This window comes from Aythya marila (genome assembly GCF_965140915.1).
Source record: "Aythya marila genome assembly, chromosome: 2".
Lineage (NCBI taxonomy): Eukaryota > Metazoa > Chordata > Aves > Anseriformes > Anatidae > Aythya > Aythya marila.
Genome location: NC_139043.1, coordinates 24,616,090 through 24,634,869, shown reverse-complemented (window position 1 = coordinate 24,634,869; position 18,780 = coordinate 24,616,090). Strand labels below are relative to the sequence as shown.

Sequence of the window (18,780 nt, the reverse complement as noted above, 5' to 3'; positions counted from 1 at the left end):
CTACACAATAAGATGTTTTTTCTCAAGTTTTTCTCCCACCAAAATACTTGTTTTTTGTTTTTTGTTTTTTTTGGAAACAGTGGTATGCCTACATGAGTTAAGATCAGTCAATGCCTGTTAAGCAATGAAGTTACAATACTACGTTATCTTTGAATTTAAGTTCCTGGTTACTCCATGAATTGTGACAGCTGAACTGGAACAGTTTGTTTAGCTACAGAAATTCAAATGAAATTATAATAGGTCAATTTTATAAATTGCCTTTAAAAATGTAGATAGCACTCTCGTGGGACCCAATTTCCTTATAATGCTCTCCTCTTAAACAGGCATGCAAATAACATCAGAAATGCAAGTTCTCTTGTTGATGCTGTTTGAACCCACCACAATTTTTATTTTTCTTTTAACAAGTTGCAACATGATTGACCATCTGGTTGACTTACTGTTAGGCAGCTGCATACATCCTGATAATAACACATGTATACATTTATTTCATTATGGATGTAGATGATACATGACCCACATACAACAAACTAATCTACACCAAGTTTAATTTAGAAAGGTTTAGTTTTGTTTACTTTTATCTTATAATTGAGAAGACTTTTAGACTTTTTTTTAAATGCAGACGTATTTAATAATTTTTTTTTCTTCAAGTTATATCATTACTGTTTCGTATCTCCTTTTAGATACGTGGGATATAACTTTACAAAATCTTTTCACACTCCAAATTAAAAAACAAACAAACAAACAAAAAACAGAAACAAAAACCAGAAAACTCACTATATACATCAATGGAATGAAGAATTATGACAGGATTTCATCTATGCAGGATTTCAAAGCACTTTTGAGTTCTGAACTTTGGATCTTCAGTCATAAACTACTGTAGTGGAGTCACCCTAGCAGAGGCTGGCTGTTCTGCCAGCACACTAATAAACCTTTGTGTTTGAGGAGAATAAAAGTTTCCTCATAGCACCATAACATTCCAAGACCCTGCAATGTAAGGATGGCTGCAAAATGAATGATTTCATATTTTTCACTGAATAGCATTCTGATTTCTCAGCACCCAAACTTAGAGGACTCTGGGTGTCTCAACACATCAATAGTGAAGCAGAAGCTTTAATATCCTCAGAGTAGAAAGGACCACCATTTCAGATGGGCATCTGGTAGTGTAAGTATTTTCAAATGCTGTGTCGAAGTTGTTTTTTATAGTCTGAGTTGAGGGAAAACATTCCTTACTGAGCTATGAACACACTACACTTACTGTAACACCTGATGCTCTTGGGAGGTCACTCATCTTAAGTACTGACCACATAAGACCCTGCTTAGCTCCAGAGATCTCACAACCTAAAGTATGGACACAGCACCGTAGCACAGCTATGAATAAGATAAATAAAACAACAACATATTAGAAAATGCACAATCTAGTTCTCTCCTAATGGAGCACAAATTATCTGTGTAATATTCCTGCACTACATGTCAGCTTTTATTTCTTAGGTAAATTAAAAAAAAAAAAAAAAACTTTAAAATTTCAATTTCCCTACCTAAAAAACATACTGGCTTTAAAGACAGACAAACTTTGAATATATTTACACATGTGGGGAAAGTTTGGCTCTGAAAAGTGAATCTTAATGTACACAACTTTAACCCAGTGTAAAATTTGTGTTCTATAACGCTTATATTTTAGTGAATTATTTGGCTGATAGGTATATCTGAATTGTGCAATGAGTGTAGCTCAAATACAAAAATAAACATTATACAAAATCACTGCAGAAATTTTCAGTCTGCTGCAAGAGCATCTGAACTTCTGTCTGTCTGGAAACTTGTAGAGAAAAATCTAAAACCATCAATGGCTGCTCAGAATGAATGTCATTCAAAGACAGGTTTGGAATATGTCTCGTACACTAATAGCATCACTAATATTATTATTTCTTCTTGCCAGTGACCAGAAGAGTACAATTTGGCCTCCAACAAGTAACAATATTTTAAACTCTTCTCTTACCAATATCAATTAATTTATAATTTGCTACCATTTCTTCTAGATATAAACAAAATGAACCTATATTAAAGTCTAAAGTTGTTATATGAAAAATCTTACAATGGAACATCATAATTTCCCTGAAATAGCTATAAAAAAAAAAAAGAGGAAGGAAAAGGAGAATTGTCATCTAAAGTATAATTTGGTATGTGGAAACTTCACAGCTTTCAAAAAAGGAAAGAGTATCAAATACACTCAAAACTGCAATAATTTTGTTTATACTGTGGGGTTGGCAACTCAAGCAGAAAGAAATCAATGACGTGATAATGCAGACACCCATAGTGTAATTTCTATTAAGTGGCACTTTACGAACAGGAAGTTCAGTGTCTTGTAACTGCAAAGTGAAAGTCTCTGCATTTTCTCACTGACAATAGTCTTAGTGCACCAAAGTGTTATGGCACAGCATATTTCCAGAAAGGTTTCAGAAGCAAGAAACAGAAATGTTGTTAAATCTGATTAACCCCCATGGCAGCTGACCACCTGACCCCCATTTGTACTAACCCTTACAATGGCAGTCACTGCTCCAAGCATTACAACCAAATTCTCCTTCCCCAAATTCTTTTTTTTCCATTGACACAAAATAATAATTAGAATGTAACCAGCACAAATAAAAGTGCCATTTGCTACTGAATATTGTTAATTGTAATGCAAAATAAAAGGTTTACAGTTTTTCCTTTGCCATGAAGTTTGCAGTTCAGCATGTCAGATGTCACGGCCATTAGATCTTTAAAAAAACATACAGTGCTCACTCCGAAGTTTCAGATACAGATGTTGTTTATAAGCTGCCACCTGACATTTATGGAGCAATACCTAGTTCATTTGAGACATATTTCGTGTCACTTTAAGCTAATGCCTCAGTCTATTTCCGTGATTCCACCACAGAACTGTGCTCAGGGGTTACAAGCTGAACACAAACAGAAACTTGGTATTGTGACAGTTCAATGAGTGTAACTACTCACTACCTTGTTCCTGGTGCAAGGGAACAAGGAGCCCAGAAAGTAGGCGAGAGGGTTTCATGTTCAAGGGATGCCATAACCACACAGGCAATGTGCATTACTGCAGCCCCTCTACCCAAGGTAATCCATCTAAAGGGCTCGATCATGATGATTCCTGGCCCAAATCTCCCTCTGCAATTAAGTCACTGGATTTCTTTGCACAAGTGCTGTTCACTTCAAGTTAAATGTTTTATGACTGAAATTTGAACTTTGCTCTTTGTGCTGCTAATAAAATCTTGTGTTAGCCCGTACCCTAGGCAAGGTCTCAGATAAAACTCTATACACTCTGTAAATGAAGTTATGGTTATAAGCATGAGACCTTAATGATTCAGCTTTGTAAAAATGCTAAAACAACTCAACATAAATAGTAGTCTGAGCTTTGCCTGTCAATAAATATGGATTATGTTCAGAAGGTCACAGAGAATTCACTTTATTGAACATGTTTTTTCTATTTTGTTACCAAGATTTTTATCAGTACAGATTTATTCCTACGAATTACCTAATTAAAAAGGAAGTTCTGTTTGGTCAGACATTGGAAAATACAGTAACAAGCACAGATTACAATATAGAAGAAGTATATATCTCTTTCTTTCTTCCAGAAAGCAGCGGTAAAATTTCTTAGAAGACTATGGTCTTTCAGACCATTCTGTGGGAGTAAGAGAAATGAGTAGCAACAGTCCTGTTGCTGAAAACACTAGGAGAATGTCTTCTATTTCTATTTGAAGCAGGTTTGAATGCTTCAGCTGATGCAACAGTACAATCACTACTAGGGCTGTCTGACCCTAGTGGCAGAACTATGCACACAGCAAGTATGCTGTTGTATTTTGAAAGAAATTAAAAACAAACAAACAAAAAACAACCACCCACCAACCAACCAACCCAAACTGTCAATCCTACATCTGAAATCAATGACAAGCTATGAATTCACCCATTAGAGCCACTGAAGTTTTGGATCCTCATTAATCCTTACTCTCTCCTTTGTTTGTTCATTTTTATATGATTATTTCCGAACATGAAAAAGAACACTGAAATAAAAAAAATGGTATGTGGAAAGCTGCTATACCAATACAGCTCTGTGCTAAAGGGGCATTACAGTGACACATGAATTGCTTTGTTAAAGGAGTAGTAGATCCTTAATTACCTCTTCACAAAACACTCCAATGACAAACACAAGAGATAAAACAGTCTATCTTCATCTCTAGTGGAATGTAATACATTTCCATTTTATTTAAGAGAGTACTCTTTCATCAGAAAACTATAAGAACAGGGTTTGTAGTACATTTAGATTATCATTATTATTATTATTATCACTAAACCTAGGCATAATTTCAAATTTTATCCACCCAAAATACCAAATAAAGACAGTCTTCTGCCACATATATGCACTCTCCCACATATATGTAATGTGAACAGTCCCTCCCTGTTACGAATTCTTAATGACAATAATTAGTGACAAGTAAACACATGGTGGTGCAGAAGCAGGCAAAAAGCGTCTACGTTTTGTGTATTGTGCACAACTGCGCAGAGCAGACACATATGAGAGCCGCAAAATGCAGTCATGATGTATTAGCAATTTGCACATAGAGTTATGTATGTTTTTCTGAAAATGGAACAATATTCTCAGTACAGTACTAGGTAACAACAGAATAAATACAACTGTGATGGCCTGTAATCACTTGCCTCATAATGGGAACAAGTTTTTATTTCTTTGATCAATGTATGTTTTGAAAATCTCAATGCTTTTTACACAATATAGTGACAACATGCAGGATATGAAGAATATTTATAAATTACTGTTTTCAATATAGAAAACTGATTTAAAATGCAATTTTAAGTCTTTATATAAAGACTACCTCGTAATGCAAAGGGAGGTGATAAACTTTGAGGCCAGTTGTTGCTACTTTTACCACTTGGCTAAGAGACAGTGTGGAAGATAGCTAGTAGTGTTTTAAAACACTTACTCTGAACTGCTTCAACATATGTCTATCCCCTTCATTTCCCACCCCAAAGTAAAATGCAAAAATACTTCATTTTGAATGAAGTGATTCCTTCAATTCTAGTCCCTGGACAAGTACAAAAAATTTAGGCCAGAACCTTAGTTACCAAACCTAAAATGTAGGGAAGGAAAGGTAAAGCCTCAAAAGTCCTCAAAAAGTATGTTAATTTTCCTCACAATTAAATACAGTGAAACATGCAGAAAATAGAAGTTATGAGGCTTTTTAGTGAAACACCAGTACTATAAAACCATGAAAGTGCTGTTAATTGAAAAACTTCAAGAATCCTTAGACTGCAGCAGCTGTACACATTTCTCTGCAGATAACCTGTGGAGAAATTGACTGAAAGAGCTGCCACTGTGCCACAAGTCATATATCCTTTTTTAAATTGCCCCATGGCTTAAAGGTATAAGGAATCAGCAGTATTTAATGATATATGTTTGGGATTAAAGAGTTTAGTAAAGTTCATCTTTTACTATTTATATGATTACTCTGTAGTATATATTTTCTTAATACTGAAAAGTAGTACATAGTTCTTTTCTGCATTCACAATAGTTAAAATTTCAGACAAAACCAGATGCATGATATGTTTTAGTCTGAACTGATCTGTTGTATGTTGTCTGCCCTTAAGACCCAGGACGAACATAAATATCTTTACACTGGCTTCTCTTACCATGGGTACCTAAATGGCAATATGACAGAGCTCCTATTCTTGCCCAGAAGAGAAATGAACAGACACTACCTCAGCATAATCATAGAAAATTAAGCAGTGCCTGGGAAAATTCTTCGGCACCAGTAAGCAATTATCTACACCGTTAAAATGCTCCTTTAGGCTCATGCCAACTAGCACTCCTCCAAACAGTTGATGGGCAGGGCTTGGGAGTTAGAAAGTTCCTGAAACTGTTTCCATCCTCTTTGGGAAGTAAAGAAAGTCCACAAGCATAAATACAGGCTGTCCCATGCCAGCTGGTCTCAGTGACCAGCAACATCCCTATGTACACTACGTGTACTAGTAGAGGTACGTGCTTTGACACTAGCTTCCATTCCCCGTGCATATGGGGCGTTAAGTTGATGCAAGATTCCATGGACCTATCTTCTCTTTCTCATTCTCTTTCTCTTTTCCCCCTTTGACAGGAATGCAATTATTTTTTATATTTCTCCCTTTCCCATTCTGTTGCAGGCTTTGCAAAAGTCATGTCTGGGTCATACCCAAAACCAACTCCTGAAATGCTGTCTCTTAGGAAGAGATATCATATGTATTCAAATGACTGATAGTAAAAAATAAATATTATTTTTAATTAAAAACTTCAAAATGAAGGGTAGTTAAATATCAGAAAGAAAGCATGCAAATAATACTTGTTATGAAACAGAAAACCATACAATAAGTACCTTTTTCATATCCCACACGGACACAAGGTTTTACTGACTCCTCTGGGTCTGCGTCCCATCCAGCTGGTTTGGAAGGCTGGACCTTCCCAGACCTATCCAGTAACCCAACTATATGGCGACCAATTGTCTCCTCCGTGGCCACAGTTGTCTTCACAACTTCTAAAAGAATCTTCATGAGTTTCTGATTAGCCTTCTGAAAACCATGCCTGCAGGACAGAAATTAATCAGACCTTTGATTTTCCCCTGCTTTCAAATCGTGTTTTATCCCTTACACACCACTGCAACCAGGAAAATTTTGCAACTGAATTGGTAAAGTCGAGATTGCTTTTTTAAGACCAAAAAAACACATAACATACATAAATATTAAAAAGCACATTTGTGCTAAAATTCTTTTTTTTTTTTTAAAAAAACGAAATTTGTGAAAAATGAAACTATTTATCAAGATTTTAAATTATCTTGGTATTTTTTCTAGACTTTCTTCTAAAATGGCCAGAGATCCACCTTCGCCTGGTATTCATTAAATATCCTCAAATACAATAAGTATAAATATTTCTCAAATTGTTATTTACCCATTAAATACCCACTCTTTTCACAGTGTGACAATTAAAGATTGCTCATCTACAAAGATCAAAAAAGTTAGAGAATATTCAAAATGCATTATCAAATACAATTATATTCATACAAGTTTAGTTAATATATGTACAATGTGTTACTTATACACATCTGTATAAATGACATAATTCTATGTATGCGTGTCATATGAAAAAGTAAAACAGACTAAAATTTGGCTCATCCTCTATGCCATTAGAAAATTAGGTTTTATAAAACATAAGATTTGATTTCATCTTAAGTATGTTAACTTAGAAATATGGTTATTTAGAATCAAAAACACTTAAATATGGTTATCTAGAATTAAAAATTAGCATGAAGTTCAGTCAGAATAAAGCTTATAAATATTATTAACTTAACAGCAAGAATATCACTCATGATTTTTCTTTAAATAATATTTTTTTTAACTAACAGTTCTAAGCACCTTTCTTTAGAAAGAAGATCTGGAGATGTTTCGTCAGACTTTCTTCCTCCATCTTTATCCACCGAGATTTGCTCTCTCCCGTCATTTTGGTTTTCATTTTCATTCTGAGCAAGTTTTTGCAAAGGGAGAGAAGACAAAATAGAGAGAAATCCTGTCATGCCAGGAACAACATATTCTTCCGATAAGTGGTAAAATATGAAATTTAAAACTAAAATCAGTTGTGTTTTGTTAATAAAACTTCTGCGTGAAATCACAAATCAAGAAATACTTTTCCCATGTGGAAAAATTAAACTAAACCAAACAAAAACCAAAACAGGAAGTCCAAGGCAGGGCTTATTAGAAAGAACTTTGTTATGCTGATTAAACAGTCTGTGCTTGCTGTTGCTATAGCAATATGAATACGTGAGTTTACCTGAGCAAACAGCTATATTAATAAACCCCACCTACAAGCTGTTAAACTTGCTTCCTACTACCTGAAGTAAAAAACCTATGTTTACCAGTACCTTAAATTCTACAAGTTCTTAATCCTGCTCAAACCAAGGGGTACCCAACATCTTTTAGGAAAGTATATTACATGTAAAACATTTGCAGCAAACCAGATCTTACCAGTTTTATATGCCACAGCTGCCAAGACAGTCAAAGTCCACACTTACCTCAGTTTGTGTGCTGTTGTTTTGTAGCTCACAGAATTGCCTCTCGTTTCCAGGTAAGGAATGTTGCTTTAATGATTCCAGTTCTTCTAAAAGAATCCTCTCTCTTTCTGCAGCCAGGCTGTCATTCTCCATTGAGACACGCTAAGAAAGAAGTGTTGCAGAGGCACACACAGGGTTTTTAAGCTTCTGAGTATTAGTGAGTCCTGTCACTTCTAATTTTGTTACATATTTTGCACAATGAAAATTCAGTCCATTTCTTTAAATGGTTATAAAGACATTGAAAGCTTTCTAAAACTGAAATACAGCTAAAAAATTCTTTTGGTATTTTATAGCTGATTTAAGGTTTTCACAGAATTTGGACACTCATCATGAAATATGGTGGTCATAATGTAAACTGAATGTTTTACTTCTAAAGGTTACATGCCATAGTATGTAATTTTGTACAATAGAGAGTAAAAGATAAAAAGTTGTTTTTTTTTTAAAAAGCCTACACACCTTCTTTTAGAATTGCTAGAAGAACTGATGGCTTAAACATGATGCACAAATTCCTATGCAGTACTTATGCATAAACATCCTTGACATTAAAAAAATAACTGGAACTTATGCTGCTGACATTTCTCTATCTAGTATTTTTCATCAGTTTCAGGAATTTGCTAGCTTTGACAAAAGATGCAGTTGCAATTGGCAAAGGGATAAAGGAGAAACAAATGTATAAATCAAAAGAAAGGATTATCAGGATAAATGATAGAAAGATGCTAAAACACAGCTAAGAGAAACAGACACCTGACACTGCTGGAAAAGAAACAGACAACTAGAATGCATGCAACTTGCTCTCTAGATTCCCAAGCTCCTTGAGCCCAAACTTAAGCAGAATAGTTTGGGTAAGGTCTGAAGGAACCCAACTTCCACTCCACAGTGAAATCAAAGAATTTTAGAATTCATTGATTACTATTTCCAAATATAAATATATATTGCTGAAATTAAATCGGAGCAAGACAAATTTTTCTGAATTCTATTTACTTTGCCTTTCAATTTGTCTTCAAGAGTTTGAAGAGAAGCCTGTAAGTGACATTATTTTGAAGGCTTAAATTACTGAGATAAATTAATGAGTTGCAGTACACACAAACATATATTCGAGTACGTGCACACATGCATGTGCATGCATATATTCAATGTGCGCCTGTCTCTTAAGAGATACACATGTATAAATAAACATAAATCTGAGAGGTAAAGTCTCTTCATTAAATCATTGTTAACTCACTATGCCAAGCACCATATTACCTCAGCTAATTGCACTTTAAGACTCTCAAGCTCTGCTAAGAGTTGCTCTTGATTTTCTTTTTGACGTTCCATTTGCTGCATATGCCCTTGTCTCAGTATTTCTGTAGCCTGCTGATGTTCCTGATACTGCCGTACTAGTTCCTGTCGCATGTCTTCCAAACGCTCCTCGTACAACAACAGCTGACTCGATATTTCTGTGTCTGATGCTGTCACCACATTGTTGCACTGAAATATTGGAACTATTTTAGCATTTCATGTTCAAAGACAAATTCTAGAAAATATTTCAATACATTTAAAAAAATACTTTCATAAATCAAAATAGCTATTACTAAGGCATTATTGTGGTGCCTATTTCTTGAAAGGTCTAGGTTCTCCACTTGAAAAGACAAGCTTTTCAAAATAACTCTGAGCTCACTGGGATCTCAACAGAAAACAGAGCGGCAGATACACATGCTTGTGAGTGAGTGATTGAGTGACCCCATGTGTATATACTGCAACAGAGGTTTTAGAGAACAGTATCACACAAAACAGAAATATTACAGTTCTTGATATAGTCACTATTGAGATATAGTCACTATCAATACAAGAATCAAATTTTCAACTGTTTCACAAATTTGAAAGTGTAATTTTTGCTTTGGCTAGTGTCAAATTCAATAAAAAAATTAACTAGGATTAAATCGTAAAGTCTAAATTTATGACTGCTTTTTACCATATTTATTCCAGGCCTTACACCTTCCCCCATGTTTCTGAAGTGTTAAACATTAGATATATGCTTTACATATTACTTTTGTAACTTTTTTCTTCAGCTGATATCATTTATAGAGAACAAGGGACTCGAAGTTTTGTTTAAAAAGTTCTCTGTTCCATGCATAAGCACTAGAAAATAACTTAATTTAAACAGTCTTATTAAAGCAAACTCCTATTTTTATAATATAATAAAGTCTTATAAAAGTCTTATTAAAGCAAAAAGTCTTATTGCAAGCAAACTTATTGCTTGCAACACAGTTTCACCACAAAATGGAATAATGTTTTCCTTTAATCAGGGTTATATTCCTTTCCTCATGGCATACCATAATGCTATGATAATGAAGGAGAACATTGGAAAGAAGGTAGATAATTGAGACCTAAAGTTGCCATCCCTTTTAAAAGGAAACATTTCAATTGAATTTTGAATTTGCATCTTAATTTCTTTCTTTGATGTCTTCTTATGGAAATTGAACTACAAATCCATTTGAATGATTATTCAAATGTGTTATATATTTTTAAAACAAACAAAAAACACTTACCAATGTTTCCTCTGCCATATGCCCTTTGACATGGGAGAAAAGTTCTTCAGAAATCACTGATTCATGAGTGTTCTGTCCTAACACATAACCAGACTTGCCATTAGAACAAAGCTGTTTTCCAAGTAAGTTCATCTCACCAGATTCTTCGATGAGCTCTTTGCAAAGTGATTTCAATTCTTCTTCAGGCTTACTGCCCCTTTCTGTTGCTTTAAGGGGGCTGTCAACCTCTTCTTCACTACACTCCTTTTTAATTTCAAAATGTTTTCCCTGTTGATGTGCAATTTGTGTTTCTGTTTCTTCTTTCTTCTGCCTAGCAATTCTTGATAATTCACTCTGTTTGGCAAATGCTACACTCATTGACACAATTACCTGAATAAATACAAGAAATATGTATCAATTTATACTCTGCAATGTATTAATTTATACTTTGTAGAATTTCCTATTGCTGAAAAAAATTCCCTGCTTACCATGAATAATATAAATAGAAGTACTAAAAGTTCTGAACTATGACTTTACCATTTTTAAACAGAATCTAGAAAGGTAAGGGAATATAGAAACCTTGTCAATATCATGAACAGTCGTATCTTAAAATACAGACATGCTGTATTTAAAGTGGTCTAACAAACTGTGATGATATTTTCAAAATATATTACATATTTTACTATTTATTTTACTATTTATTATACTATTTAAAAATATATTATACAGCAGGGAATTATGTAATTCTCTTAAAAAAAAAAAAAAAAAAAAAAAGCCTAGATTCTACAAGGAGACTGAAAAGTCCTGGTATATTCTTCTAAGATACTGTTCTAAGTCCAGCCACACTTAGCTTCCTCTATCTATCCAAGTATCATCCATAAATATTTCACTGACATTGAACTTTGGGGAAACAGTGCCATGCGCTTGATATTCAGCACAGGTATTTAATTCCTTAGAAAGAAACTTCTACACACATTAAATAGCTGCAGTTGTAGTTACAACAGCTTGATAACTTTTGCATTGCTAAGCATCTCCTTCTAACACAAATAGATCCCTTTTCTAATCATGCAAGCAGTCACTTGCTAGATTTAGAATAGACAGTAAAAACGTGTAATAAATACAGAAGTGTATTTATTACTTTTTAATTTTTTATTATATTATTAATACTCGAAAAGAAAACAAACAAAACCACACATGAAAACAACAACAACAAAAATAACTCTCCCTTCCCAAGCTTGTCTTTTGAATTTGAAACCCTCCATAACAAAATACAAGCCAATCATGTACTTTACTTTCCCATTTCCCATAAAGATGGATTTTCTTGGCAGCAGATGAAACCAATGGAACATTTACTGCAGCAATTTCCATTACTTACATTAATGTCATCCTCATTAATAACTGGCTATAACATCCTTCCTAACTCTAATAACAAACCTTTTGACAAAGTATTCATTTTTTTTTCCAATTTTTAACTTACGTTAATTTGATTCACCTGTTTTGTGACCTGCCATGTTAATGGCATAAACACATAAAATGCAGAGAGAATTCTTCATTCCACAAAGAAATGAAAATGTTTTTGGAAGTCAAATAATAAGTAATACTAATACCAATGATTTAGTATACTCTTATAAATAATGTCTAGAAGTTAATTCTCATGTTTCAAAGTCACCAGATCCAATAAAAAACTACACATTTTACACAGCACATGAAAATAAACAATGAAATATGATCAGAAAATAACGTGAAACTGTTAACTGTAACTCCTTTGGAACCTGAGCATCTGTTAATCCTAAAGCAGCAAGAAATCCACCCTGTATGTCTCTAGATTCAATAAATAAATTCTGGTAGTGAGTATGGTTCCACGTTGTTTTATTTCACTGAACTTTTAAATGAGAATAAATACCACCACCACTTTGCCTATGAACAGACATTGTAACAGAATTATGAATAGTACATTAATTGAAGGACCGCCTGGTTACAAAAGAAAAGGTATGAAACTAGGCACTACAGGAATGAACATATATCCCACAATCAAAAAAAAAAACACCAAACAACAAAATGTTTCAGCAAGTTTGTTAACGAGACTTTCATATTAAAAATCAGAACAAAACAATTCTTTGTTAAAAAAAAATAAACTGTATACGATACGGCAATTGTCAGGAAAGGCAAACAAAAGTGACAGCATTTTTAAACATATTTTAAAGTAACAGAATAAAAGGAATACCTTTGCTATTTCTTCTTCTAATCTTTCTTGGTACTGCTTTTCTAGCAATTGAACAACATCTAGATCATTTTTCATTTCAATTTCACTAGCAAGCTGTAAGTAAAAAAAAAAAAAAAAGGAAATCTCAGATCATGTACTTGTACTTTCATTTCATAGATTTTAAAGGTTTGAAGAGATTTTTTCCCCTCAACTAGGTCACATTTATTTCTTTTAAATCACATATTTTTGAATCACAAAACTGGGTAAAGGACTTTGCCTCATTTCTGCACCAAAATTAATTTTAGAAGTTGAAACAACTGATCTCTCAGCACTATTTGAATTGTCAAAATGCAAAGAAAACAAGGGAGAAAATACAGGACTGCAGCAGAAAATAGTGTCGCTGCTTTTCAAGTGCAGAATTTTGGAGTCAGCCTCCTAGAGGAGGAATAGAGTCTCTTCTATTTGCGTTTGGCTTCTATGATCTTTAGAAACTATACTTAAAAAAGTACTGGGATTTCACTTAAATCACTCTTCTTCCATAACTACTCTTCAAAGGAAAGTCAGAATGTTTTAAGGACTCCTGAAAAAATCCCAGAATTTGAACACTGATGTCTTCCTACTTTTACAAGAGGCAGCCCAACCTTTTTTTTTTTTTTTTTTCAGAGAATAGTTAAAAAATAAAATTGAAAAGACAGGATCAATAAAGCATGTTTTATTGCTCCTAACTTCTAGAAATACTGTTTGGCAAAATTTATATATCATTCTATTTTCTCTAATGTGGTCTGTACAGCAAAGTATTAAGACAATTATTTAATTACTACCAAATATTAGCCTATATTTCAATTTCATCTGAGAACCAAAAGCATCTAAATTATATTGGCAGTATAATGTTTGGCAGTTATAGGATAAGTATTGACAGTTATACCTCCATTTTTACATCTGGTCTCTGCTGATGAAGATTTTCAGTGCACTTCACTTTTCTGAAGACCTCTTTTAGCTTCATTTGTGAATCTGTGGATATACTAAAAAGGTAAAAGAAACAGGGAGCTAAGGTTGAAATAAATTCAGTCTTTCAATACACATTATTTTTTCCTCTGTTCAAATATGTACACATATGTATACTATGCATCATACATATTCAAAGACTGAATATTCAATAACTGCACATACTATTTTCACAACACACCTTTCCCCATGTCATTAATTTCACATACTTGACTTCATAATTCATCTGCCTTCCATACACTAGCCCTTTCAAACTAACACTTAGCATCAGTTTTGCCAACCAACACACAATAATGTCTTTCACAGCTTCTTGAGAATATTTTGTGCTTGGTGACTTGCCACAATTAAGATGAATACTACAGTGCCTGTTTGAATCATTAGGATATGATTCCTCACTGATATGACTCAGTAAGAAAAGGCATACACATGAAAGTAGTATGAAATACAATGATTCATTTTCTGTTTAGCTGTCAACATGCTGAAATATATTCAGAGACTTTCCCCCCCCAACAAGACTGCCCTATATATTGCCCGCTGCAAATCAGTAAAAACAAAACACAACCACACACCACTGTTCCCCTTTCACTACATTTTGAAAAAGACTTAACAGAAATACACTGCCAAAAGGATAAGACACAGTACCAAACTACCCAGAAAACCCCCTGCTCTAGTCTTTGTGATCTGCCACCACAAAGAAAAAACACCTTGCTAAAAGACAGGGAGCAAAACAGATCCTTAGAAAGTAACTATTATCTATGAGACTTACAGTCTTTACCAACACTAGGATTTTAGAGAAACTATTAAGATTTTCTTTTGCTCAAATCTGAGAGCTGTTTTAGATTATTCTGAAATGGGAGTCCAGAATAATTTTATAAACCTTTTGACATTTGCATCTACAAAAACTAACCCGTTATTTTTAGCATTCATATTTAATTTGATGAATGAAGACCACAAATATATTTTAAGGAATGAAAGGAATACTGTTTAAAAGATAGAAAAACACAGATGGCTGAGAAAAGGCTGTGATCAAATAATTAGGGTAAAACAGCTGTTTGGGTTATGATAGATCACAGTTGAAGAAAAATAATTTTATCTCAATTTCTCACAACCTCTAAGGATTTATCTCACCACAGTTTTTTTGCTTTTTGAAAGAGAGCTGTTGTAAGTGTATCAAACACTACACAATTTCTAGAAACATATAAACAATTCTTCCCCTCCGCCCCCCCCAGGTTATATCTCTCATTGCTACTGTGTCTTCATTTCCCCTCTACCGTTGGCACTAGTCTGCCTACTAAACCCTCACAGCTCTCCCTCAAGTAAGGGTGAGTAAGGGAAATGAAAAACACAAACACTGAATGGTTTTGGAGTGTAGCAAATGAACAGGAATCCAGAGAGGACACTGAATAGACCACAATGAAAAGCACCCACCACTCCTTGAACACATCCAATGAGTCAGTGAAAGAATCAGCAACCAACCAAAAAACCAGGTTCCACAGTTGTCAGGATTCCCCCAAGAAACTCCCACCTCTTTCAGGCTTGCCTGGCCACACTGGCCAGGGCCAGGAAGAGGTTGATATGCAACATCCCATGCCTCGTGACTTGATGAAAGACAAAATCTGTTAAGTGGCCTGCAACTCTGCCACAAATATCATGCTACACATTCTAGAAAAGTTTTGATTCCATGGACATACCCTACATGAGCCATCCTTCAATGTTAAGTTTGTTGCCTGGAGTTTCAAGGTGGGTGGCGGTTGGTTGAGTTGGATTTGAAATTATGTCTGAAAAGCTCATGTACGTGAAGGGACATTTCCACATTATTCCAACTAACATACCCTCCTTTATTACCTATAAAAACTACATGTTTGACAACATTTCATAGTTCTAAATGCTGCACTACCTTGTTTGAAATGTTTGTCGTTTCTTGGTAGCATTCAACATCTTTTGAAAGAATAACAGAACGAGAGCGATGTGTTTATAAAGAATTTCACACATTTTAAAGTAAAACACATAGCTTTACATGAACAGTTATTTGGAACACTTCTGGTTGAATGCAGTACAACATTATAAGCATTAAAGGACTGATTAATACCTCGTGTAGTCAGAGGATACCCCAGCACTCCGAAGCTTATCCTGCAAATGAACAATCTCTGTTGTGTACCTCTCTTCACTTTCTTTCAGCTGTTGTTGGAAATAGGACCTGAGGTACTCCACTTCTTGAGTATGTTGTTCTTCAAGTTGTGTTTTCATGTTCTCCATCTCCTTCGAACAGTACTCATGAATTTTAGGATCTACACATAGGTTATTTGAATAGAGAAAAGGAGGGAAAATACTTAAATTACAATAGTATAAATTCACCCCCCTCACAAACTATTAGAAGTGATGGAACTGAAGAATTGCAGCAGTTAAAAATTTCTCCTCATACCATATCAATTAGTTTGTCACAATAACTAACTCAGTCTTCCATTTTACAAAACTAAATAAAACTTCAATTATTTGATAAGGGTATCAAAACTCTTACCAGTGGAAAACTGGTAAAGACCAAACCAAAGCTGCTTAACAGAATGCAGTTCCAATATATTTTAGAGATTAAAGAAAATTATACTTATGTAAAATCTGCAAAAATCTCTTAAGTGCTTCAAGTTGCTGTAAATTATGAGTCAGTTAAATTTTAAAGTTGTTCTTTCTCTGACTTTCTCTGCCCCTGCCCTACCCCTCTTTTGAATTAAAAATATTAAAACATTAAATACATTAAAAACAGTATATGCATCTTTTTACCCATTAGACCCTGTGAAGGGGACTGCAGACATTCCTTTCGTGTTTCCAGATGGTTAGGTTCCTCTTCTTTCCTTCTCTCAGGTTCCGAAGATGATAACCATGGTTCTTTGACCTAAGAAATAATCAAATAAATAAAAAGGACAGCAACTTGCATAAAGATAATGCAAAAATATTAACCTTTTTTATAAATATATAAGAAAGATTGGTGGCTAATACATGAAAGAATGTAACTGGCCTAATAAATACATTTCAATATAAATACAATATAACTAGTTGATCAGCCTGTCTAGAATGTCCACTATTAATCTCAAACTCTTCTCCCTGGATATAAAATGTTAGGCCGTAATTCTGGTTCCAGACACACGCACACACTGTTGTGCACTTGGGGCACAACAACTGCATGCAATGCTACAGGCTGGGGGAAGAGTGGCCGGAAAGCTGCCCAGTGGAAAAGGATCTGGGGGAATCGGTTGACAGCTGGCTGAATATGAACCAGCCGTGTGCTCAGGTGGCCAAGAAAGCCAACGGCATCCTGATTTGTATCAGGAACAGTGTAGCCAGCAGGACCAGGGAGGTGATCATCCCCCTGTACTCAGCTTTGGGAGGCCGCATCTTGAGTGCCATGTTCAGTTTTGGGCCCCTCAGTACAAGAAGGACATCGAGGCCCTGAATCATGTCCAGAGAAGGGCTACGAAGCTGCTGAAGGGCCTGGAACACAAGTCCTGTGAGGAGGGGCTGAGGGAACTGGGTTTGTTTAGTCTGGAGAAGAGGAGGCTCAGGGGAGACCTTAGCACAGCTGACAATTATCTTAAAGGAGGTGAGGTAGGGATCGGTCTCTTCTCCTAAGCACCAAGAGATAAAACAAGGGGAAAAAGCCTTAAGTTGCATCAGAGGGCAGGCCTAGGTTGGATGTTTGGAGAATTTTTTTTGCTGAAAGGGTTGTGTGGCACTGGAACAGGCTGCCCAGGAAGTGGTTGAGTCACCATCCCCAGAGGTCTTCAAGAAATGTGTAGATTTAGAACTTAGTAGCACAGTTAGTCCATAGTGGTGGACTTTAGTACTCTGTTGAAGGTTGGACCTGAGTGATTCTAGGATTCTGTAATACATATTTTAACACGTGTCCATCAATACATGTTACCTACAAAAATCTTTAGATGTAACTAGTTAGAGTACCTTATTTAATACATCAAAATACATTGTAAGGAGTGGTTGGTACACCAGATGTTTGTGCTGCCATTCAGTGAGACCTCAACAGGCTAGAGAGAGACATGAACAGAGAGGAGCCTCATAAATTTCAGTAGAGAGAAATGCCAGGTCCTGTGCCTGGAGAGGAATAATCCCCCTGCACCAGGAACATGCAGGGGAACGACCAGCTAGAAAGTGGCTTTGAAACAAGGGACTAGGGGGCCTTGGTGAATAGGAAGTTGGACAGAAGCCAGCAATGTTCCATTACAATAAAGTCCAACAGCCCCTTGGACTGCATTAGAGAGTTGTCATCAGGATGAGGGAAGCGATCCTTTCTCTTTACTCAGCTTGTGAGACACATCTGGAAAGCTGGGCCCAGTGCTCTGCTATCGAGTATGAGAGATGGAGTGAGTCCAGCCACAAACGAGGTGAGTAGGAGCAAAAAAAAAAAAATAATAAAAAAAAAATCTCATGAGGAAGTGAGGCTTGATGTAATTGTCTTACAAGGAAAGTCTTAGAGAGCTGGGTAGCCTGGAGAAGAGAAGGTTGCCCAATGAGGCTGCATAGCCTCCATCCTTGGAGACAACTCAAAACCCCAAAACTTAAGTCTTAGGCAGCCTAGTCTGGCTACATCTGCTTTGTGTAGGGATCGGAACAGACAATCTCCAGAGGTGCTTTTCAACCTCAGCCATTCTACATTTCTGTCACATAGACAGCAGCCTACCCCATTTTATCTAACCTGCTATGCCACTTAACCAGGATGCATAAATGCAATTTCAAATACATTCTTTCCCTGATCCAGGAGGAATTCATGCAAGAGAGACAACTCAAAGGCCTATACACTCTAACATCATAAAAAGTTTACCTGTTTACAATCCTTCATCAACTGTGTTTGAAGTGCTGTCAGCCTCCTGTATTCTTCCATTATCTTGTGCAGAAGTGCTTCCATATGTTCTTGCAAAGCTAAATTACA

The 18,780-nt window shown here is 35.3% G+C and overlaps 1 protein-coding gene across 9 annotated transcripts in view; it reads right to left on the bottom strand.

The window, feature by feature from the left end:
• Positions 1-18,780, bottom strand: part of AKAP9 (A-kinase anchoring protein 9) — a 110,167-nt gene that overhangs the window by 40,959 nt on the left and 50,428 nt on the right. For all 9 annotated transcript variants that reach the window (XM_082753243.1, XM_082753244.1, XM_082753248.1 and 6 more), the window contains 10 exons: positions 18,673-18,770; positions 16,623-16,734; positions 15,937-16,135; positions 13,768-13,864; positions 12,864-12,956; positions 10,661-11,029; positions 9,375-9,599; positions 8,094-8,234; positions 7,441-7,544; positions 6,408-6,613 (listed from right to left, as the gene is read on the bottom strand). In XM_082753243.1, coding sequence (XP_082609369.1) covers positions 6,408-6,613; positions 7,441-7,544; positions 8,094-8,234; positions 9,375-9,599; positions 10,661-11,029; positions 12,864-12,956; positions 13,768-13,864; positions 15,937-16,135; positions 16,623-16,734; positions 18,673-18,770 — 1,644 coding nt within the window. The remainder of the gene's footprint in view (positions 1-6,407; positions 6,614-7,440; positions 7,545-8,093; positions 8,235-9,374; positions 9,600-10,660; positions 11,030-12,863; positions 12,957-13,767; positions 13,865-15,936; positions 16,136-16,622; positions 16,735-18,672; positions 18,771-18,780) is intronic.